This window comes from Rhinatrema bivittatum, chromosome 15 (genome assembly GCF_901001135.1).
Source record: "Rhinatrema bivittatum chromosome 15, aRhiBiv1.1, whole genome shotgun sequence".
Classification (NCBI taxonomy): Eukaryota; Metazoa; Chordata; class Amphibia; order Gymnophiona; family Rhinatrematidae; genus Rhinatrema; species Rhinatrema bivittatum.
Genome location: NC_042629.1, coordinates 80449779 through 80474548, shown reverse-complemented (window position 1 = coordinate 80474548; position 24770 = coordinate 80449779). Strand labels below are relative to the sequence as shown.

The following is a 24770-nucleotide window of genomic DNA, read 5'->3' as shown; positions in this document are numbered from 1 at the left end:
TGTGAAAAATGACCGCTGGGACTGCTGTCAGCCCTTGAGGAACCCTCCCCGCCAGGGAGGCATTTAGTACAAATCCCCTCGCGGGAGAGCAGAGTCCCAGGCTCCCCGCAGGCGGCACATCGTGTCCCTCGTGGCATGGGGGAAGGGAAACAGCTGAGGCGCAGACAAAAAAAACTGCCCCCGAAAGCGCTCCTGGCAGCCGCCAAATGAAACAGAGCCAAAAACCTCTCTGCGGACGACCACAATGGCCCGGCTCACTTTCTGTATATATATATATATTTTTTATTATGGCTGAGGAATGGCGCCTCTCAGGTCAGTCAGTCTTAGGGTAGGGGGAGCGGCTGGACCACCAGCTTACACCCCGAGGGCCAGGAACGAAGGAAAAACCCTTAATAGAAAAAGGAAAATCTACCTTAGAAATAATACAAGGTTATTCTCAAGGCAGCAGCACAGGCAAGCTTAAGAGCCTCCTATCAGTTTCCTGACTAAAAAACTTAAACTTTTTTTTTTTTAACTTCATCCATTCAAAGAAAAACAACATGATCCAGTTTGCACTTACACCAGAAAGAAAGACCCAAAACCCATAAATAATACGCCACCCGGCTCCACAAACACCCCAGTAACTGGAGCTGAATCTGCACTCTACAAGGACAATCCCAGCAGCCACAGCTGCGCTGATACTCCCTGCCGTCCCTGCACACAAACCCAGGAGCACCCGGCTCCACAAACACCCCCCAGTAACTGGGGCTGAATCTGCACTCTACAAGGACAACCCCAGCAGCCACAGCTGCAGCTGATACTCCTGCTGTCCCCTGCACACAAACCCAGGAGCTCCCAGCTCCACAAACACCCCAGTAACTGGAGCTGAATCTGCACTCGACAAGGACAATCCCAGCAGCCACAGCTGCACTGATACTCCCTGCCGTCCCCTGCACACAAACCCAGGAGCACCCGGCTCCACAAACACCCCAGTAACTGGAGCTGAATCTGCACTCTACAAGGACAATCCCAGCAGCCACAGCTGCACTGATACTCCCTGCCGTCCCTGCACACAAACCCAGGAGCACCCGGCTCCACAAACACCCCAGTAACTGGAGCTGAATCTGCACTCTACAAGGACAATCCCAGCAGCCACAGCTGCGCTGATACTCCCTGCCCGTCCCTGCACACAAACCCAGGAGCACCCGGCTCCACAAACACCCCCAGTAACTGGAGCTGAATCTGCACTCTACAAGGACAATCCCAGCAGCCACAGCTGCGCTGATACTCCCTGCCGTCCCTGCACACAAACCCAGGAGCACCCGGCTCCACAAACACCCCAGTAACTGGAGCTGAATCTGCACTCTACAAGGACAATCCCAGCAGCCACAGCTGCAGCTGATACTCCCTGCCGTCCCTGCACACAAACCCAGGAGCACCCGGCTCCACAAACACCCCAGTAACTGGGCTGAATCTGCACTCGACAAGGACAATCCCAGCAGCCACAGCTGCGCTGATACTCCCTGCCGTCCCCTGCACACAAACCCAGGAGCACCCGGCTCCACAAACACCCCAGTAACTGGAGCTGAATCTGCACTCGACAAGGACAATCCCAGCAGCCACAGCTGCGCTGATACTCCCTGCCGTCCCTGCACACAAACCCAGGAGCACCCGGCTCCACAAACACCCCAGTAACTGGGGCTGAATCTGCACTCGACAAGGACAATCCCAGCAGCCACAGCTGCACTGATACTCCCTGCCGTCCCTGCACACAAACCCAGGAGCACCCGGCTCCACAAACACCCCAGTAACTGGGGCTGAATCTGCACTCGACAAGGACAATCCCAGCAGCCACAGCTGCGCTGATACTCCCTGCCGTCCCTGCACACAAACCCAGGAGCACCCGGCTCCACAAACACCCCAGTAACTGGAGCTGAATCTGCACTCGACAAGGACAATCCCAGCAGCCACAGCTGCGCTGATACTCCCTGCCGTCCCTGCACACAAACCCAGGAGCACCCGGCTCCACAAAACACCCAGTAACTGGAGCTGAATCTGCACTCTACAAGGACAATCCCAGCAGCCACAGCTGCGCTGATACTCCCTGCCGTCCCTGCACACAAACCCAGGAGCACCCGGCTCCACAAACACCCCAGTAACTGGAGCTGAATCTGCACTCGACAAGGACAACCCCAGCAGCCACAGCTGCGCTGATACTCCCTGCCGTCCCTGCACACAAACCCAGGAGCACCCGGCTCCACAAACACCCCAGTAACTGGAGCTGAATCTGCACTCTACAAGGACAATCCCAGAGGCCACAGCTGCGCTGATACTCCCTGCCGTCCCTGCACACAAACCCAGGAGCACCCGGCTCCACAAACACCCCAGTAACTGGAGCTGAATCTGCACTCTACAAGGACAATCCCAGCAGCCACAGCTGCGCTGATACTCCCTGCCGTCCCTGCACACAAACCCAGGAGCACCCGGCTCCACAAACACCCCAGTAACTGGAGCTGAATCTGCACTCTACAAGGACAACCCCAGCAGCCACAGCTGCAGCTGATACTCCCTGCCGTCCCTGCACACAAACCCAGGAGCACCCGCTCCACAAACACCCCCCAGTAACTGGGGCTGAATCTGCACTCTACAAGGACAATCCCAGAGGCCACAGCTGCGCTGATACTCCCTGCCGTCCCCTGCACACAAACCCAGGAGCTCCCGCTCCACAAAACACCCCAGTAACTGGAGCTGAATCTGCACTCTACAAGGACAACCCCAGCAGCCACAGCTGCGCTGATACTCCCTGCCGTCCCCTGCACACAACCCAGGAGCACCCGGCTCCACAAACACCCCCAGTAACTGGGGCTGAATCTGCACTCTACAAGGACAATCCCAGCAGCCACAGCTGCGCTGATACTCCCTGCCGTCCCCTGCACACAAACCCAGGAGCACCCGGCTCCACAAACACCCCAGTAACTGGAGCTGAATCTGCACTCGACAAGGACAACCCCAGCAGCCACAGCTGCGCTGATACTCCCTGCCGTCCCTGCACACAAACCCAGGAGCACCCGGCTCCACAAACACCCCAGTAACTGGAGCTGAATCTGCACTCGACAAGGACAACCCCAGCAGCCACAGCTGCGCTGATACTCCCTGCAGTCCCTGCACACAAACCCAGGAGCACCCGGCTCCACAAACACCCCAGTAACTGGAGCTGAATCTGCACTCGACAAGGACAACCCCAGCAGCCACAGCTGCGCTGATACTCCCTGCAGTCCCTGCACACAAACCCAGGAGCACCCGGCTCCACAAACACCCCAGTAACTGGGGCTGAATCTGCACTCTACAAGGACAATCCCAGCAGCCACAGCTGCGCTGATACTCCCTGCCGTCCCCTGCACACAACCCAGGAGCACCCGGCTCCACAAACACCCCAGTAACTGGAGCTGAATCTGCACTCGACAAGGACAATCCCAGCAGCCACAGCTGCGCTGATACTCCCTGCCGTCCCTGCACACAAACCCAGGAGCACCCGGCTCCACAAACACCCCAGTAACTGGAGCTGAATCTGCACTCGACAAGGACAATCCCAGAGGCCACAGCTGCGCTGATACTCCCTGCCGTCCCTGCACACAAACCCAGGAGCACCCGGCTCCACAAACACCCCAGTAACTGGGGCTGAATCTGCACTCTACAAGGACAATCCCAGCAGCCACAGCTGCGCTGATACTCCCTGCCGTCCCCTGCACACAAACCCAGGAGCACCCGACTCCACAAACACCCCCCAGTAACTGGGGCTGAATCTGCACTCTACAAGGACAATCCCAGAGGCCACAGCTGCGCTGATACTCCCTGCCGTCCCCTGCACACAAACCCAGGAGCTCCCAGCTCCACAAACACCCCAGTAACTGGAGCTGAATCTGCACTCTACAAGGACAACCCCAGCAGCCACAGCTGCGCTGATACTCCCTGCCGTCCCCTGCACACAAACCCAGGAGCACCCGGCTCCACAAACACCCCCCCAGTAACTGGAGCTGAATCTGCACTCTACAAGGACAATCCCAGCAGCCACAGCTGCGCTGATACTCCCTGCCGTCCCCTGCACACAAACCCAGGAGCACCCGGCTCCACAAACACCCCAGTAACTGGAGCTGAATCTGCACTCGACAAGGACAACCCCAGCAGCCACAGCTGCGCTGATACTCCCTGCCGTCCCTGCACACAAACCCAGGAGCACCCGGCTCCACAAACACCCCAGTAACTGGAGCTGAATCTGCACTCGACAAGGACAACCCCAGCAGCCACAGCTGCGCTGATACTCCCTGCAGTCCCTGCACACAAACCCAGGAGCACCCGGCTCCACAAACACCCCAGTAACTGGGGCTGAATCTGCACTCTACAAGGACAATCCCAGCAGCCACAGCTGCACTGATACTCCCTGCCGTCCCCTGCACACAAACCCAGGAGCACCCGGCTCCACAAACACCCCAGTAACTGGAGCTGAATCTGCACTCGACAAGGACAATCCCAGCAGCCACAGCTGCGCTGATACTCCCCTGCCGTCCCTGCACACAAACCCAGGAGCACCCGGCTCCACAAACACCCCAGTAACTGGAGCTGAATCTGCACTCGACAAGGACAATCCCAGAGGCCACAGCTGCGCTGATACTCCCTGCCGTCCCTGCACACAAACCCAGGAGCACCCGGCTCCACAAACACCCCAGTAACTGGAGCCGAATCTGCACTCTACAAGGACAATCCCAGAGGCCACAGCTGCGCTGATACTCCCTGCCGTCCCTGCACACAAACCCAGGAGCACCCGGCTCCACAAACACCCCAGTAACTGGAGCTGAATCTGCACTCTACAAGGACAATCCCAGCAGCCACAGCTGCGCTGATACTCCCTGCCGTCCCCTGCACACAAACCCAGGAGCACCCGGCTCCACAAACACCCCAGTAACTGGAGCTGAATCTGCACTCTACAAGGACAATCCCAGCAGCCACAGCTGCGCTGATACTCCCTGCCGTCCCTGCACACAAACCCAGGAGCACCCGGCTCCACAAACACCCCAGTAACTGGAGCTGAATCTGCACTCTACAAGGACAATCCCAGCAGCCACAGCTGCGCTGATACTCCCTGCCGTCCCTGCACACAAACCCAGGAGCACCCGGCTCCACAAACACCCCAGTAACTGGAGCTGAATCTGCACTCGACAAGGACAATCCCAGCAGCCACAGCTGCGCTGATACTCCCTGCCGTCCCTGCACACAAACCCAGGAGCACCCGGCTCCACAAACACCCCAGTAACTGGAGCTGAATCTGCACTCTACAAGGACAATCCCAACAGCCACAGCTGCGCTGATACTCCCTGCCGTCCCCTGCACACAAACCCAGGAGCACCCCGGCTCCACAAACACCCCAGTAACTGGAGCTGAATCTGCACTCTACAAGGACAATCCCAGAGGCCACAGCTGCGCTGATACTCCCTGCCGTCCCTGCACACAAACCCAGGAGCACCCGGCTCCACAAACACCCCAGTAACTGGAGCTGAATCTGCACTCGACAAGGACAATCCCAGCAGCCACAGCTGCACTGATACTCCCTGCCGTCCCTGCACACAAACCCAGGAGCACCCGGCTCCACAAACACCCCAGTAACTGGAGCTGAATCTGCACTCTACAAGGACAATCCCAGCAGCCACAGCTGCACTGATACTCCCTGCCGTCCCTGCACACAAACCCAGGAGCACCCGGCTCCACAAACACCCCAGTAACTGGAGCTGAATCTGCACTCTACAAGGACAATCCCAGCAGCCACAGCTGCGCTGATACTCCCTGCCGTCCCTGCACACAAACCCAGGAGCACCCGGCTCCACAAACACCCCCCAGTAACTGGGGCTGAATCTGCACTCTACAAGGACAATCCCAACAGCCACAGCTGCGCTGATACTCCCTGCCGTCCCCTGCACACAAACCCAGGAGCACCCGACTCCACAAACACCCCAGTAACTGGAGCTGAATCTGCACTCTACAAGGACAATCCCAGCAGCCACAGCTGCGCTGATACTCCCTGCCGTCCCTGCACACAAACCCAGGAGCACCCGGCTCCACAAACACCCCAGTAACTGGAGCTGAATCTGCACTCTACAAGGACAATCCCAGCAGCCACAGCTGCACTGATACTCCCTGCCGTCCCCTGCACACAAACCCAGGAGCACCCGGCTCCACAAACACCCCAGTAACTGGGGCTGAATCTGCACTCTACAAGGACAATCCCAGAGGCCACAGCTGCGCTGATACTCCCTGCCGTCCCTGCACACAAACCCAGGAGCACCCGGCTCCACAAACACCCCAGTAACTGGAGCTGAATCTGCACTCTACAAGGACAATCCCAGAGGCCACAGCTGCGCTGATACTCCCTGCCGTCCCTGCACACAAACCCAGGAGCACCCGGCTCCACAAACACCCCAGTAACTGGAGCTGAATCTGCACTCTACAAGGACAATCCCAACAGCCACAGCTGCGCTGATACTCCCTGCCGTCCCCTGCACACAAACCCAGGAGCACCCGGCTCCACAAACACCCCAGTAACTGGAGCTGAATCTGCACTCTACAAGGACAATCCCAGAGGCCACAGCTGCGCTGATACTCCCTGCCGTCCCTGCACACAAACCCAGGAGCACCCGGCTCCACAAACACCCCAGTAACTGGAGCTGAATCTGCACTCTACAAGGACAATCCCAGCAGCCACAGCTGCACTGATACTCCCTGCCGTCCCTGCACACAAACCCAGGAGCACCCGGCTCCACAAACACCCCAGTAACTGGAGCTGAATCTGCACTCTACAAGGACAATCCCAGCAGCCACAGCTGCGCTGATACTCCCTGCCGTCCCCTGCACACAAACCCAGGAGCACCCGACTCCACAAACACCCCAGTAACTGGAGCTGAATCTGCACTCTACAAGGACAATCCCAGCAGCCACAGCTGCGCTGATACTCCCTGCCGTCCCTGCACACAAACCCAGGAGCACCCGGCTCCACAAACACCCCAGTAACTGGAGCTGAATCTGCACTCTACAAGGACAACCCCAGCAGCCACAGCTGCGCTGATACTCCCTGCCGTCCCTGCACACAAACCCAGGAGCACCCGGCTCCACAAACACCCCAGTAACTGGAGCTGAATCTGCACTCGACAAGGACAATCCCAGCAGCCACAGCTGCGCTGATACTCCCTGCCGTCCCTGCACACAAACCCAGGAGCACCCGGCTCCACAAACACCCCAGTAACTGGAGCTGAATCTGCACTCGACAAGGACAATCCCAGCAGCCACAGCTGCGCTGATACTCCCTGCCGTCCCTGCACACAAACCCAGGAGCACCCGGCTCCACAAACACCCCAGTAACTGGAGCTGAATCTGCACTCTACAAGGACAATCCCAGAGGCCACAGCTGCGCTGATACTCCCTGCCGTCCCTGCACACAAACCCAGGAGCACCCGACTCCACAAACACCCCAGTAACTGGAGCTGAATCTGCACTCTACAAGGACAATCCCAGCAGCCACAGCTGCACTGATACTCCCTGCCGTCCCTGCACACAAACCCAGGAGCACCCGACTCCACAAACACCCCAGTAACTGGAGCTGAATCTGCACTCTACAAGGACAATCCCAGCAGCCACAGCTGCGCTGATACTCCCTGCCGTCCCTGCACACAAACCCAGGAGCACCCGGCTCCACAAACACCCCAGTAACTGGAGCTGAATCTGCACTCTACAAGGACAATCCCAGCAGCCACAGCTGCGCTGATACTCCCTGCCGTCCCTGCACACAAACCCAGGAGCACCCGGCTCCACAAACACCCCAGTAACTGGGGCTGAATCTGCACTCTACAAGGACAATCCCAGCAGCCACAGCTGCACTGATACTCCCTGCCGTCCCTGCACACAAACCCAGGAGCACCCGGCTCCACAAACACCCCAGTAACTGGAGCTGAATCTGCACTCTACAAGGACAATCCCAGCAGCCACAGCTGCGCTGATACTCCCTGCCGTCCCTGCACACAAACCCAGGAGCACCCGGCTCCACAAACACCCCAGTAACTGGGGCTGAATCTGCACTCGACAAGGACAATCCCAGCAGCCACAGCTGCGCTGATACTCCCTGCTGTCCCCTGCACACAAACCCAGGAGCACCCGGCTCCACAAACACCCCCCAGTAACTGGAGCTGAATCTGCACTCGACAAGGACAATCCCAGCAGCCACAGCTGAGCTGATACTCCCTGCCATCCCTGCACACAAACCCAGGAGCACCCGGCTCCACAAACACCCCAGTAACTGGGGCTGAATCTGCACTCTACAAGGACAATCCCAGCAGCCACAGCTGAGCTGATACTCCCTGCCATCCCTGCACACAAACCCAGGAGCACCCGGCTCCACAAACACCCCAGTAACTGGAGCTGCATCTGCACTCTACAAGGACAATCCCAGCAGCCACAGCTGCGCTGATACTCCCTGCAGTCCCTGCACACAAACCCAGGAGCACCCGGCTCCACAAACACCCCAGTAACTGGAGCTGAATCTGCACTCGACAAGGACAATCCCAGCAGCCACAGCTGCACTGATACTCCCTGCCGTCCCCTGCACACAAACCCAGGAGCAGCTGCGGTACCTGACTAGGTTTGCCTTGGGATGCACGTGTTGCATGCGATACTTTGTAAGTCGCTTATTCAAGCAGTTGAATGATGCACCAAGAAGACCCCCAATGACCCCGATAATGACGAAGAAAGCCAAATCCACAGCCGTCCAAAGGTGACAGGTCTTATCCGAATCAGAGCACTGAGGGAGAGAGAAGGTAACGAGTGAGAGAGAGGCCCAAAGTGCCAGCAGGAGAGTAACATTCACACAGACGTGCGAGCCACAAGCAGACCCCCCCCTAATCCTTCCCCAACCTCCCTGCAGAGGAAACGCCCCTCACCCCCCCATCCTGAAACTGCTCTGAGCCAGCAGGAGAGTAACATTCACACAGACGTGCGAGCCACAAGCAGACCCCCCCCTAAACCTTCCCCAACCACCCCCCATCCTGAAACTGCTCTGAGCCAGCAGGAGAGCAACATTCACACAGACGTGCGAGTCACAAGCAGACCCCCCCCTAAACCTTCCCCAACCACCCTGCAGAGGAAACGCCCCTCACCCCCCCATCCTGAAACTGCTCTGAGCCAGCAGGAGAGCAACATTCACACAGACGTGCGAGTCACAAGCAGACCCCCCCCTAAACCTTCCCCAACCACCCCCCCATCCTGAAACTGCTCTGAGCCAGCAGGAGAGCAACATTCACACAGACGTGCGAGTCACAAGCAGACCCCCCCCCCCTAAACCTTCCCCAACCTCCCTGCAGAGGAAAAGCCCCTCACCCCCCCATCCTGAAACTGCTCTGAGCCAGCAGGAGAGCAACATTCACACAGACGTGCGAGCCACAAGCAGACCCCCCCCTAAACCTTCCCCAACCACCCTGCAGAGGAAAAGCCCCTCCCCCCCCCCCCATCCTGAAACTGCTCTGAGCCAGCAGGAGAAGGCAAAGCTGGAAATGGGGAGCAGGACTGCAAAACTCACCCTGAACTCGCCAAAGTTAAGCAGTCCTGGAGCCTGAAAGGATCCCCACGTTCCAAACTGGATTCCAGAACGGAAGAAATTTAAGGTGAAAGTCGCAGACATGGAACAGAACAGCTAGAAAGAGAGCAGGGAAGGAAGGATCAGCCTGAGGTGCATCTGGCAGGAGGCAAAACCAGGCAGCTGGGAAGTGCAAACCCTCCTGCCTGTTACCCCAAAACTATGCCCCAGTCACTGCCTCTCCACAACTCAAACACCCAAGCAGCTTCTCACTCCCCTTCCACATCCCAGGACACTTCCCTCCCTCACCAAACCTCAACTGCATGCTGTCCCTCCCTCACCCTCTACCAATGACCCCTCACACCCCCCCCCCCCCACACACTCTCTTCAGCTTCCTCACATCCTGTCCCTCCCTCACCCTCTACCAATGACCCCTCACACCCCCCCCCCACACACACTCTCTTCAGCTTCCTCACATCCTGTCCCTCCCTCACCCTCTACCAATGACCCCTCACACCCCCCCCACACACACTCTCTTCAGCTTCCTCACATCCTGTCCCTCCCTCACCCTTTACCAATGACCCCTCACCCCCCCCCCCCACACACACTCTCTTCAGCTTCCTCACATCCTGTCCCTCCCTCACCCTCTACCAATGACCCCTCACACCCCCCCCCACACACACTCTCTTCAGCTTCCTCACATCCTGTCCCTCCCTCACCCTCTACCAATGACCCCTCACACCCCCCCCACACACACTCTCTTCAGCTTCCTCACATCCTGTCCCTCCCTCACCCTCTACCAGACCCCTCACACCCCCCCCACACACTCTCTTCAGCTTCCTCACATCCTGTCCCTCCCTCACCCTCTACCAATGACCCCTCACACCCCCCCCCACACTCTCTTCAGCTTCCTCACATCCTGTCCCTCCCTCACCCTCTACCAATAACCCCTCACACCCCCTCCACACACTCTCTTCAGCTTCCTCACATCCTGACCCTCCCTCACCCTCTACCAATGACCCCTCACACCCTCCCCAACACACTCTCTTCAGCTTCCTCACATCCTGTCCCACCCTCACCCTCTACCAATGACCCCTCACACCCTCCCCAACACACTCTCTTCAGCTTCCTCACATCCTGTCCCTCCCTCACCCTCTACCAATGACCCCTCACCCCCCCCCACACACTCTCTTCAGCTTCCTCACATCCTGTCCCTCCCTCACCCTCTACCAATGACCCCCTCACACCCCCCACACACTCTCTTCAGCTTCCTCACATCCTGTCCCTCCCTCACCCTCTACCAATGACCCCTTACACCCCCCCACACACACACTCTCTTCAGCTTCCTCACATCCTGTCCCTCCCTCACCCTCTACCAATGTCCCCTCACACCCCCCCACACACTCTCTTCAGCTTCCTCACATCCTGTCCCTCCCTCACCCTCTACCAATGACCCCTCACACCCCCCCACACACACTTTCTCTTCAGCTTCCTCACATCCTGTCCCTCCCTCACCCTCTAGTCTTCTCAAACCCCTGACTAGCCTTCCCCATTCTCAGCCTGATCCCTCTACTCTGTTCAGTCTCCACACAAACACCTCTACCAATACCTGCTCACACCCTCAGCCAATAAATCACCTGCACTCTACTCTTTTCCCCCAGGAAATGCCTTCTCACCACTTTCCATGTGAGCCCCTGGTTCCAAAACGAAGACCCCTCTTCCAAGCTGAACAAGGTCCCCCCTATAGGAGCTCCAAAGGCAGCAGCGACTCCAGCAGCAGCTCCGGCTGACACAAAGTCCCTCTTGTCCCTGGAAAAATAAAACCAAGTTAAATTTAAAAAGAAGGAAGCCTAAAAGTGAAAATGCTGGAACACGTCATTCCGTCACACTTGGCAATGCAGCATCAGTATGCAGGGTGACATATATCCAGCCTGGGGCAGTACACAGACTCAGAAAAAGAAGGAGAAGAGTTAGTTATTTTCACTACTGGAAACATACAGATACTGTGGCATTTATTTAAAAATTGTATGCCACCTTCTCAACCAAAACAATCATCCAAAGCAGTGTACAACCCAAAAGACAAACAAATCTTAAAAATGACCTCCTCCTGCAATAATCAGTTACTCTGAGCAGCAATTGCTTCACTTTCTAAGAGAACCACCACTAAATTAATTCCCAGCCTACAATACCTGTCACTGCGGAAACCAGGAAAATGAAATCTGATCTTCTGTACAGTGATGCTCTGAAACTGAAACAAGGAGGACATGAGAGTTTGTCACTACTGGCAGAGTTAAATACTGCCACTTCCAGCCCATGGCTGACACTCCCCCAACAGATATTTAGCAAAGTATAGTACCCTACCCAGGAACAGCTGGTATTTCAATCACTCAGCTTCCATAAATGTTTTATCAACAGATCTAAGGCTTTACACATCTTTCTATTCTGCCACTTAGTTATAAACATCACAAATTTTAAAGTGTATTTACTGTAAAATTCAGGTCAGGAGAAGTGAACAGATACCAACCCTTAGGCCAAACCACTGGTGTTATAGTTGAGTTTAAAGAACACTAAGTGCTCTCTGCTGAAACCCTGAAGAGGGAGAGGTTTATCAGAGACAGAAGGATGAGCTGGAGGACGGCGTGCAGTACAGACAATAGTGACAGGATCGCTGTCTCAGCTCTGTAATTGTCATCCTGATGCTGCTCATCAACTTCAATCTTCTGAAAAAAGGATGTTTGGGTCAAGTCCCTAAGGGGGCTGTGGATGCACAGTGGCCCAGTAGCACATTCAGTGCTGAGGACGTCAGGCTGGATATGAACTTTCTGCCTAGAAGGGCATCTGCAGTAAGTTGTGCTCACTTTCAGCAACATGGACAGTGCAATCTTTCTGCTGTCTTCAGATATGAAGGGGTGAAGGGTACTGACCTGATCTCGATTCAGTGTTTAGACTGGAGAAATTACTTACCTGATAATTTCGTTTTCCTTAGTGTAGCCAGCTGGATTCAGGACCAATGGGTTTATGCTCCCCTGCCAGCAGATGGAGACAGTCAGATTTCAAAGCTGACGTCACCTTAGATACTCCCCTGCAGTGACCTCAGCCATTCAGTGTTATCTTCAAAAGTCATTGTGGACTAAGCAATGAGAAACTTAAGATGATTAAAAAACTTGAAGGCTGGAGACCTTAGCCGCACTCAGAAATAAGTGCTGAATCCCAGTCAACTCAAAGAAATCCCGATCCAGGGGTAGGGAGATGGCTTACCCGTAGCCCCTTGAAGACTAGGTTCATGTGCACTCCATGTCACTATTCGAGGGCAGCCGTGGGCGGGAAGCTGAGTCCATCTGTCTACTCTAAAGAAAATGAAATTATCAGGTAAGTAATTTTTCATTTCCTAGCCTGTAGCCAGATGGCCTCAGGACCAATGAGGTGTCAAAAGCTTCTCCTGAACGGGGTGGGTGACTGCCCGCGGTCCTGTTAGCACAGCACTCACAAAGGCTGTGTCCTCCCGGGCCTGGACGTCCGGATAGTAGAATCTGGAAAAGGTGTGTAAGGAGGACCACATCGCTGCTCGGCAAATGTCGCCAGGAGACAGTAGCTTAGCTTCCACCCAGGATACTGCCTGGGCTCTAGTGGAATGAGCTTTCATCTGAAGGGGTAGAGGGTTCCCTGCCTCTAGGTAGGCTCCTGTGATTGCTTCCTTGATCCAGCAAGCTATGGTAGCTCGCGAAGCTGCCTCGCCTTTCTTTCCGCCAAGAAGGACAAATAGGCTCTCCGTCTTGCACTCTACATTCTTACATTCTAGGTACCGAACCAACAGCTTGCAGATGTTTAAGTGGTGTAGGAGGCAGTAGTCTTCCGAGTCCTTGAGTCTATCTAGGGACGATAAGGAAATGGCGTAGTTCAGCTGGAACTCCAAAATTACCTTTGGGAAGAAGGAAGGGACAGCGCGGAGCTGCAACGTTCCTGGAGTCAGCCAAGGAACAGCTCCCGACATGACAGAGCCTGCAGTTCAGAGATGCGACTAGCATCGCATATTGGCACCAAAAACACGGTCTTCAGCATTAGTAGGCGCAAGGACAGATCACGCAGCGGCCAGAACAAAGTCCCTGCCAGGAAGTCCAAAACAAGGTTGAGGTTGCATAGGAGGACTGGCCACTTCAAGCGAGGTCAGAGGTGTTTAACCCATTTCATGAATTGGCTCAAGTCCAGATGCGTAGCTAAACAGGTTCTGTTCACCTCGCCTCTGAAACAGGAGCGAGCCACCAGCTGAACCTTCAAGGAGTTGAGGGTCTTTGCTTAGACTGTCCTGTAAGAATTCAGTATCATGAGGATCTTGGTTATCCGAGGGGGGCACCCCATGATCGTCACACCAGGCCTCAAAAAAAAACCTCTCCAGATCCTCACGTACGCCAGGAACATCGAGAATTTTCACGCTTGGAGCAAGGTGACAATAATGCCTGCCGAGTATCCACACTTCTTCAGGCGAGCCCTCTCAAGGGGCAGGCCATACGACAAAACTGAGTCGGGTCCTAGTGGAGGAGGTCTTTGTGCAGGGGGAGGTGTAGGGGGCTCTGCACCAGAAGCCTCCGCAGTTCCGCATACCACGGGTGTCTGGCCAGTCCAGAGCCACCAAGATGACTAGCTCTGTGTCATTCGATCTTGCGGATGACCTTGCCCAGCAGAAGCCAGTGAGGGAAGGCGTACAGTAAGAACATAAGAACATAAGAAAATGCCATACTGGGTCAGACCAAGGGTCCATCAAGCCCAGCATCCTGTTTCCAACAGTGGCCAATCCAGGCCATAAGAACCTGGCAAGTACCCAAAAACTAAGTCTATTCCATGTAACCATTGCTAATGGCAGTGGCTATTCTCTAAGTGAACTTAATAGCAGGTAATGGACTTCTCCTCCAAGAACTTATCCAATCCTTTTTTAAACACAGCTATACTAACTGCACGAACCACATTCTCTGGCAACAAATTCCAGAGTTTAATTGTGCGTTGAGTAAAAAAGAACTTTCTCCAATTAGTTTTAAATGTGCCCCATGCTAACTTCATGGAGTGCCCCCTAGTCTTTCTACTATCCGAAAGAGTAAATAACCGATTCACATCTACCCGTTCTAGACCTCTCATGATTTTAAACACCTCTATCATATCTCCCCTCAGTCGTCTCTTCTCCAAGCTGAAAAGTCCTAACCTCTTTAGTCTTTCCTCATAGGGGAGTTGTTCCATTCCCCTTATCATTTTGGTAGCCCTTCTCTGTACCTTCTCCATCGCAATTATATCTTTTTGAGATGCGGCGACCAGAATTGTACACAGTATTCAAGGTGCGGTCTCACCATGGAGCGATACAGAGGCATTATGACATTTTCCGTTTTATTCATCATTCCTTTTCTAATAATTCCCAACATTCTGTTTGCTTTTTTGACTGCCGCAGCACACTGCAACCGACGATTTCAATGTGTTATCCACTATGACACCTAGATCTCTTTCTTGGGTTGTAGCACCTAATATGGAACCCAACATTGTGTAATTATAGCATGGGTTATTTTTCCCTATATGCATCACCTTGCACTTATCCACATTAAATTTCATCTGCCATTTGGATGCCCAATTTTCCAGTCTCACAAGGTCTTCCTGCAATTTATCACAATCTGCTTGTGATTTAACTACTCTGAACAATTTTGTGTCATCTGCAAATTTGATTATCTCACTCGTCGTACTTCTTTCCAGATCATTTATAAATATATTGAACAGTAAGGGTCCCAATACAGATCCCTGAGGCACTCCACTGTCCACTCCCTTCCACTGAGAAAATTGCCCATTCAATCCTACTCTCTGTTTCCTGTCTTTTAGCCAGTTTGCAATCCACGAAAGGACATCGCCACCTATCCAATGACTTTCTACTTTTCCTAGAAGCCTCTCATGAGGAACTTTGTCAAACGCCTTCTGAAAATCCAAGTATACTATATCTACCGGTTCACCTTTATCCACATGTTTATTAACTCCTCTTGCCAGGTCTGAACCAGGGCGCCGTTTCCTTGGGAATGTTGATCTCTACTTGGACTGAAAAATTGGGGAACCTTTGTACTGAGGGATGTGGCCAACAGGTTGATGGATCTAAGGCCCCAGCTATCTACTAGTAGTTGGAAGGCTCTGTCTGACAATGTCCATTCTCCTGGATCCAGACTCTCCCTGCTGAGAAAGTCTGCCCTGACATTATCTTGTCCCGCTATGTGGGAGGCCGAAATCCCTTGCAGATTTAGTTCTGCCCATTCCGTAAGGGGGTCCATCTCCAGAGACAGTTAGTGGCATTTGGTTCCTCCCTTAGTTGATATAAGCTACTGTTGTCGCGTTGACAGACATCCCATGGACTGCTTGACCCTGGAGCCTGTGGCTGAAGTGTAGACACGCCAATCTGATCGTTCTGGCCTCTGTGGTTTATGGTCCATCACGTCTCTTCCTTGGTTCATTGGCCCTGTGTTGTCAATGCCTGATAATGGGCTCCCCATCTTCAGAGAATTGCATCAGTCGTGAGGACTAGCCAGTTTGGTGGGGACAGGCTTACCCCTTGCTTACGTTTGCTTCCTGTAGCCACCAATGGAGCAGAGAACATACTTCCATCGGTAGGTGTAGGCGAATCGAGTAGTCTTGAGATAGAGGATTCCAACGTGACAGCAGGGAGTGTTGGAGAGGTCGCATATGTGCCCTCGCCCACAGGACTACCTCCAGTGTTGATGCCATCAGGCTGAGGACTTGGGAGATAGTTCCACACCCTGGGGCATATTGTGTTCGTGAGTCGGTGCACTTCGTGCATCAGCTTCCTTATCCTCAAGGGAGGGAGAAAGGAAGGAAGACTTTGCCTTGTTGGTGTCGAACCAGACTCCCAGGTACTCCAAGGATTGGGAAGGCCTGAGAATGCTCTTGTCCATGTTCACGACCCAACAGAGCTCCTGTAGTAGGGACATGACCCTGCTGGTCATCTGGAGACTCTCTTCCAATGACTTCGCCCGGATCAGCCAATCGTCTAAGTAAGGGGATATCAGGATCCCTTCTTTCCTTAGTGCTGCCGCTACAACCACCATAATTTTGGAGAACGTTTGGGGGGGTGGGGGGGGGGGCAGTTGCCAGGCCAAAAGGCAACGCCCAGAACGGATAATGGCAGCTGAATATCACAAAGCGCAGAAAACGCTGGTGGTCTTGACGGATTGGGATATGAAGGTAGGCCGCTCAGAGGTCCAGGGATGTTAAGAACTTTCCCGGCTGAACGGCCATTATGACAGAGCAAAGAGTTTCCATGCAGAAGTGGGTTATCCACAGATAAAGGTTCACTGTCTTGAGGTCCAGGATGGGGCTTAAAAAAGGAAAATTGGCTCTTACCTGCTAATTTTCGTTCCTGTAGTACCACGGATGAGTCCAGGACAGCTGGATTTTGCCTCCCCACCAGCAGATGGAGACAGAAAAAGACTTCACGGACTCTGTCCTATACCCCTGAGGTGCCACCTAGTGTCTGCCAGTATTATACTGTACCCAAGCAGAAATAAAAATATAAAAACCAGAACTGCCAACTAGAAAAAGAACTACCTCCCCCCCCCCCCGAAAAGCAGAGGAAATAAAAACACCAAAAAACCTAATGAATGAACAAAACATGCCCAAAACCTTTCCCTAAAAAGGGGGGCAGTCAGTAAAACTTGCAGAAATGTTGACCAGCCACCAGCCGAGCGGACTCTCCATCTCCTCCCCGAGCGGGCATCTGGACTGATCCCTGGTACTAAAGGAATGAAAATTAGCAGGTAAGAACCAATTTTCCTTTCCCTGTACGTACCCAGATCAGAAGTACACAATAAGCAACCAAATGTCCGATCTTGTACACCTTTATTATGTGGAAACAATAATAAAGGTGTACAAGATCGGACATTTGGTTGCTTATTGTGTACTTTTGCTCCAACGGCTTTATTAAGCAACCTTCCTTGCTGCTTTTGCGTACCCAGATCAGTCCAGGACACCTGGGATGTACCCAAGCTTTCTTAACCAGGGTGGGACTGAGAGAACCGGGCTCTGGAGCCCTGACATCAAGCTGATAATGCCTTGCAAAAGTATGCGGAGACTGCCAGGTAGCCGCCCTAAGAATTTCCTGTGGCGACACCTGCTGACACTCCGCCCAAGAAGTCACTTGAGACCGAGTGGAATGAGCCTTAAGACCAGATGGCATTGGGCGACCCTAAACCAGATAAGCAGAAGCTATCGCCTCCTTCAACCAACGTGCAATTGTGGACTTAGAAGCCTTTTGCCCCTTTCTGGGCCCACTCTACAGCACGAAAAGGTGGTACGAGAGCCGAAAACTGTTCGTCACTTCCAAGTAATGCAATAGAACTCTCTTCACGTCCAACTTCCGCAACTCTCTAGACTTTGGAGAAGAGTCTACTCCCGCGAAGGAAGGGAGCTCCACGAACTGGTTCAAATGAAAGGAAGATAACAACCTTCGGGAGAAAGGAAGGAACGGTTCTCAAGGAGACCCCTGCCTCCGAAATCCTCAAGAAGGGCTCCCTGCAGGATAAGGCCTGTAGCTCGGATACCTGTCTCGCGGAAGAAACAGCCAGCAGAAAAACCTCCTTCAAAGTCGTACGTCTCAAGGGCTCGAAAGGGGCAGAACAAAGTGCTCTCAGCACCAAGTTCAACCTCCACGATGGGCAAGGATTCTGGACCGGAGGACGAAGATGCTTAGCGCCTTTCAAGAAACGAGCTACGTCCAGGTGAGAGGCCAATGCAATCCCCTGCACCTTTCCACGAAAACTGCCCAGGGCCGCTACCTGCACCCGCAGCGAATTGAATGCCAAACCCTTGGCTAGGCCTGCCTGTAAAAAATCCAGGACTTCCGGAATAGACGCCCTGGATGGCTGTACTTGGTGGTCGATACACCAGGTCTCAAACTCCCCAAACTCTAACATACGCCATAGAAGTAGAAGTTTTATGGGAATGTAAGAGCGTGGTCACCACCGCATCCGAGTAACCCTTACTCCTCAACAGACGCCTTTCATAAGCCATGCCGTTAGACAAAAGCGATCGGCCTCTATGAAAAAGACAGGGCCCTGCCACAATAGCCTCAGTGAATCGTCCACTGCTAGATTCAGGAGGTCCGCAAACCACAGGCGCCTCGGGCACTCTGGTGCCACGAGAATCACTCTGCCGGCGTGCACCTTGATGTGGTGTAGGACCTTTTCCACCAATGGCCATGGGGGGAGGGGGGGGGAACACATACGACAGAACGTCTTTGGGCCAGGGGAGGACCAGTGCGTCCATCCCTTCTGCCCCCGGCTCTCTCCGCCGGCTGAAGAACCGAGGAGTCTTGGTATTGCCGTACGTCGCCATCAGATCCATGGCCGGTCTGGACCACCGGTTGCACAGAAGACTAAAGGCATCGTCTGAGAGTTCCCACTCGCCGGGATCCAATTGGTGGCGACTGAGAAAATCCACCTGGACATTGTCTACGCCGGCAATGTGAGAAGCCGCTATCCGATAAAGATTCTGCTCCGCCCAGAGGAACAACAGCTGGGCCTCTGCCGCCACTGGATGGCTCCTGGTGCCACCCTGACGATTGAATAAAGCCCCGTATTTTCCTGGGTGTGGGCACCGAAGTTATAACTCTCAAACTGAGGAGTCTTACTAGTGTGGATTCCACTGCCAGTCTTTTGTGCTGGGAGTGGCAAGGCGACATCATGAATGTGTCCCGAGGGATGCTGCAAAATTCTAGGGTGCATCCTTTTCGTATGATGTCCAGAACCCAATTGTCCAAAGTGATCTTGTCCCACCTCTGATAGAAGAGGGATAGCTGGCCCCCTATCTCCTCGTCCCGTGGATGGGTTGGTCCAGATTCATTGTCTAGTTCATGTGGAACCGGAGTCCAAGCTGATTCCTCTTTTTGGTTGTCAGTTCCGAAAGGGCTGGGATCTTCCTGAAGTTCGAGAAGTGTGGAACAGCGGGATTCTGTATGGCCAGCAGCGTTGGGAGCCCCTAGCCCGACTTCGCCTGGGTGAGGGGCCTTGTGACCTCTTCTTCTATCTTCCGGTAGCCGAGGCACCGAAGATTCTCCCCACTTACTGGCAAGCTTTTCCAACTCGCTTCCGGATAGAACCCTTAAAGGGCATCTTTGTGAGGTTTGCTTTAGAGGTTGCGTCCGCTGACCAATTACACAGCCATAGCTGCCTTCTGGCCGCCACCATTGAGGCAACTCCTCTGGATGAGGTGCGCACTAGGTCAGAGCTTGCATCTGTTAGGAAGGTCATGGCAGGTTCCATCGCCTCCGTGGGATGAACCCCAGAGCTATCAGCCTCTCTCGTGAGAAGCAGACATGAACGGGCCACAAGGGCACAACAGGAGGCGATCTGCAGTGTCATTGCTTTCGCGTCAAAGGCTTGCTTAAGGATGCACTCCAACTACCTGTCACGTGCATCCTTCAAGGCTGCACCTCCCTCTACTGAGAGAGCTGTCTGCTTTGTGATGGCGCAGAGCAGGGTGTCCATTTTCAGGAAGCGCAGGCATTCCTTGGCCACTAGGTCCAACGGGTACAGGGCCTCTAAGGCTCGACCTCCTTTAAAACTGGCCTCCGGGGCATCCCATTCCAGGTCAATCAACTTCTGGATGGCTTCCAGCATTGGAAAATAGTAAGTAGATTTCCGTAGACACCCCAAGATGGGATTCCTTTCTGGTTCTAACAGAGTCCGTGCCAGACACTCTCAGAGTCTTCAGGGTCTGGGAGACTAGGGCCGGTAATTCATCTCTGTGGAAGAACCTTAGCATGGTCCGGTAAGGTTCCAGGCCTGGCGGGATTTCCCCATCCTCCAATGAGTCTGCATCCCCATCGTCATCCGTGGTATCTAGGTCCTTGTCAGGGATGCCCTTAGTGAGACAAGATTATTTCAAAATATCCTAGGCTAGAGCTATTTTCGGTATAATATGATGGTATTTTGAAATAATCTGTTAGAAAAGTCCGTCATAAGTAAACAGTTTCATTTCTTAGTGAGACAAGGCATGTCCTGAAGTATGCTGACAGGGTTGGGGGAACGAGGTGGCCCAGCTGGGGCTTAGACCGGGCAGGGGCAGCAGCAGACTGCAACTATACAAAGGCTTGAGGCCCTGAAAGAATTCCAAGAAAAGGTTGCCGGGTCCATACCTAGCCCAGGGAGAACTGGGGTAGGGGCCGCTGAACCGCCGTCTCCTGGGGATGATGCAGCTCCAGGATTTCATAGATCCGGGGCGCTACCGGAGGGTGTAGCCGACTCCTTCTCAGACGGGGAGGGGCCAGACCAGGAGAAGCTCTGAGAGTCCAGGCCCCCTGGGCCTCCTCACAGTGCTGACACAGGAAGGATTCACGGTCAGGCTGTGCGGTCCTAATATGGCAGGCGGCACAAAGGGAGTGGCACTTGTGCTTCTTAGCTGCCGGAGCCATAGTTCAACCTGGGCGTTCAGTTGGATAGCGCCCGAGCTCAAGCGCGCACAATTCTGTCCTGACCCATGCAAGTAGGGTGACAGGTTGTATGTGGGTACCTGCGCAGGGCTATGCGCTCAGCTGAGCGCCCCATTATGTGCTCAGTTGGGCACGCAGTTATGCTAGGTGTGTAGGAATGTGCACACCTCCAGGCGCGTAGGCGCAAAGGCGCTTTAGGTGCCCTGGGATGCGCGTACCTCTGCACGTGTTGGCCACTAAGCGCACACCTATGTGCATAGTAGGCACACAACAGGGCTGGTCTGCACCGCGTGTACCAATGGATGATGGGGAAAATGGCGCCGCACAAAAATGCGCAAGATGGCGCCTACCACTTGGAGCGGGGCCTAGCCCATCAGGGGCCGCTCAACCTGCTCAGAAACCCCCTTCCCTTGCCAAGATCAGGGACATCATCGGTACGGCTCGCCTAGCAAAGAGACCAGAGGAAAGACTTACCGAAGCCCTTCCTCGTCTCTGGATCGGAGGAGCTCTTCTTTGCTTACCTGAGGTTCAGCAGTTACCAGCGGAGTCCAGAGACGGTCTCTGGCTGTGGGGGGAGAGGGCTTTGGCCATCACCACCGCGCTCGGCTTCCTGCACCCACTGCCTTTCAGCCACTTCTGCAGCAAAGTCCAGGCTGGGAACTGCCTACTGGACCAAGGCAACCTCTGAGGGATCTCAGAAATCACCTCAGGAATTCTGAACTGGGTGAGGGACCTTTAGGTATCACCGCAGGAGAGCGGGGCTCGATATTCTCCAATTTAGAAGTAACATTTTTCGATTCTAAGGAGTACTGTATTCCCGATAGGGAGACAGTCCACATCTGCTAGGAGACAGAGAGATACTGAAAGGCTGAGGTCACTGCAGGGGGTGAATCTAGGGTGACGTCAGCTTTGAAACCTGACTCCATCTCCATCTGCTGGCAGGTGAACATAATCCATTGGTCCTGACTCCATCTGGCTACACGCTAGGAAAATAGATAAGTTTGTGCATGCCCTTTGTTTTACTGATAATCACTGTGCAAGTCTTATCATAAGCCTCTGAGGGCACCGACATAGGCAACATATAAACAAACTATAACTGTAAATTCAACTGTCTTAGCTCCCCATGCCTCTAATGCAGAACTCGCAAGCATAATCCTCCCCTTCATGCTCTCCTAATGTACCCTCCTTTTTCACCCCCTCCCTGCTCTCTCACTTGATTCATTAAGTTCATTGAAAATGTTCTCCTCACTATTCTGTTATTCAACTACTAAGAAAAAATGTTTACTGTTCCCAATACTCTACTGTTCCCAACTACCATGTTAACTCCATTTGATTGTATGCTAATTGCATATTTTGTAAACCGTTATGATGGCTCTACCGAATAACAGTATATAAAAGTCTACAAATAAATAAATAATTAGTAACATTAAGCCAATGTGCCCTTTTCTGTGACTGCTAAATGCCGAACACTGCAGCTCCCCCTTCCCAGGGGCAAGGAAGCAGTGACCCTCCTGAAAGCTACAGGCATCACTTCTTCCTCGCCCAGCCAACAAAGCACACGACAACGCCCAAAATACAAAGTACCACTGCTCTTTCCTGGGGCAAGAAATGTACAGACCCTGTAGATTTTGGAACAATTACGACACCAACCTGTGGCAGTCCAGCACCTACTACAGCCCCGCTATGAATCATGGGACCCTCTTTCCCCACAAAGAGACCTGTAACGAAATAGCAACATAGTCCCTTGTTAACTGCTTTATTACAAACAACTACGCAGCATCTCATCTAACCAGGATAGGAAAGCTTTAGTTATAAATATTTAAAGTACATCCCCATCATCACAGATAAGGAAAAATAAGGAAAATAGCAACAGCAGGAGACAAACAGCAAGGACACAAAGGTTAATAAATACTATGACACACAGCTCAAGACTCTTGATTCTTAAAATCCATTGTTTTCAAGAATTATTCAAGAGCAGAAATAACACCAGAACCCATCTAGCATTGCCCTGCAGTGTCAGCATTGGAGAGAGAGCCCCTCCAGCATTGCAGTGCCTCCCCTAGTACTGCCTGCAGTGTCACCATTGGAGAGAGAGCCCCTCCAGCAATGCAGTGCCTCCCCTAGTACTGCCTGCAGTGTCAGCATTGGAGAGAGAGCCCCTCCAGCAATGCAGTGCCTCCCCTAGTACTGCCTGCAGTGTCAGCATTGGAGAGAGAGCCCCTCCAGCATTGCAGTGCCTCCCCTAGTACTGCCTGCAGTGTCAGCATTGGAGGGAGAGCCCCTCCAGCATTGCAGTGCTTCCCCTAGTACTGCCTGCAGTGTCAGCATTGGAGAGAGAGCCCCTCCAGCATTGCAGTGCTTCCCCTAGTACTGCCTGCAGTGTCAGCATTGGAGAGAGAGCCCCTCCAGCAATACAGTGCCTCCCCTAGTACTGCCTGCAGTGTCAGCATTGGAGAGAGAGCACCTCCAGCATTGCAGTGCTTCCCCTAGTACTGCCTGCAGTGTCAGCATTGGAGAGAGAGCCCCTCCAGCATTGCAGTGCTTCCCCTAGTACTGCCTGCAGTGTCAGCATTGGAGAGAGAGCCCCTCCAGCATTGCAGTGCCTCCCCTAGTACTGCCTGCAGTGTCAGCATTGGAGGGAGAGCCCCTCCAGCATTGCAGTGCCTCCCCTAGTACTGCCTGCAGTGTCAGCATTGGAGAGAGAGCCTCTCCAGCATTGCAGTGCCTCCCCTAGTACTGCCTGCAGTGTCAGCATTGGAGGGAGAGCCCCTCCAGCATTGCAGTGCCTCCCCTAGTACTGCCTGCAGTGTCAGCATTGGAGGAAGAGCCCCTCCAGCATTGCAGTGCCTCCCCTAGTACTGCCTGCAGTGTCAGCATTGGAGAGAGAGCCTCTCCAGCATTGCAGTGCCTCCCCTAGTACTGCCTGCAGTGTCAGCATTGGAGGGAGAGCCCCTCCAGCATTGCAGTGCTTCCCCTAGTACTGCCTGCAGTGTCAGCATTGGAGAGAGAGCCCCTCCAGCATTGCAGTGCTTCCCCTAGTACTGCCTGCAGTGTCAGCATTGGAGAGAGAGCCCCTCCAGCATTGCAGTGCCTCCCCTAGTACTGCCTGCAGTGTCAGCATTGGAGGGAGAGCCCCTCCAGCATTGCAGTGCCTCCCCTAGTACTGCCTGCAGTGTCAGCATTGGAGAGAGAGCCTCTCCAGCATTGCAGTGCCTCCCCTAGTACTGCCTGCAGTGTCAGCATTGGAGGGAGAGCCCCTCCAGCATTGCAATGCCTCCCCTAGTACTGCCTGCAGTGTCAGCATTGGAGGGAGAGCCTCTCCAGCATTGCAGTGCCTCCCCTAGTACTGCCTGCAGTGTCAGCATTGGAGAGAGAGCCTCTCCAGCATTGCAGTGCCTCCCCTAGTACTGCCTGCAGTGTCAGCATTGGAGGGAGAGCCCCTCCAGCATTGCAATGCCTCCCCTAGTACTGCCTGCAGTGTCAGCATTGGAGGGAGAGCCTCTCCAGCATTGCAGTGCCTCCCCTAGTACTGCCTGCAGTGTCGGCATTGGAGAGAGAGCCCCTCCAGCATTGCAGTGCCTCCCCTAGTACTGCCTGCAGTGTCGGCATTGGAGAGAGAGCCCCTCCAGCATTGCAGTGCCTCCCCTAGTACTGCCTGCAGTGTCAGCATTGGAGAGAGAGCCCCTCCAGCATTGCAGTGCCTCCCCTAGTACTGCCTGCAGTGTC

General features: G+C 53.9%; 1 protein-coding gene across 4 annotated transcripts in view; it reads right to left on the bottom strand.

The window, feature by feature from the left end:
- Positions 1-24770, bottom strand: part of CLCN6 (chloride voltage-gated channel 6) — a 93518-nt gene that overhangs the window by 51495 nt on the left and 17253 nt on the right. For all 4 annotated transcript variants that reach the window (XM_029577828.1, XM_029577825.1, XM_029577826.1 and 1 more), the window contains exons 8-12: positions 22695-22762; positions 11776-11834; positions 11263-11395; positions 9590-9703; positions 8649-8815 (exon numbers count right to left, since the gene is read on the bottom strand). In XM_029577828.1, coding sequence (XP_029433688.1) covers positions 8649-8815; positions 9590-9703; positions 11263-11395; positions 11776-11834; positions 22695-22762 — 541 coding nt within the window. The remainder of the gene's footprint in view (positions 1-8648; positions 8816-9589; positions 9704-11262; positions 11396-11775; positions 11835-22694; positions 22763-24770) is intronic.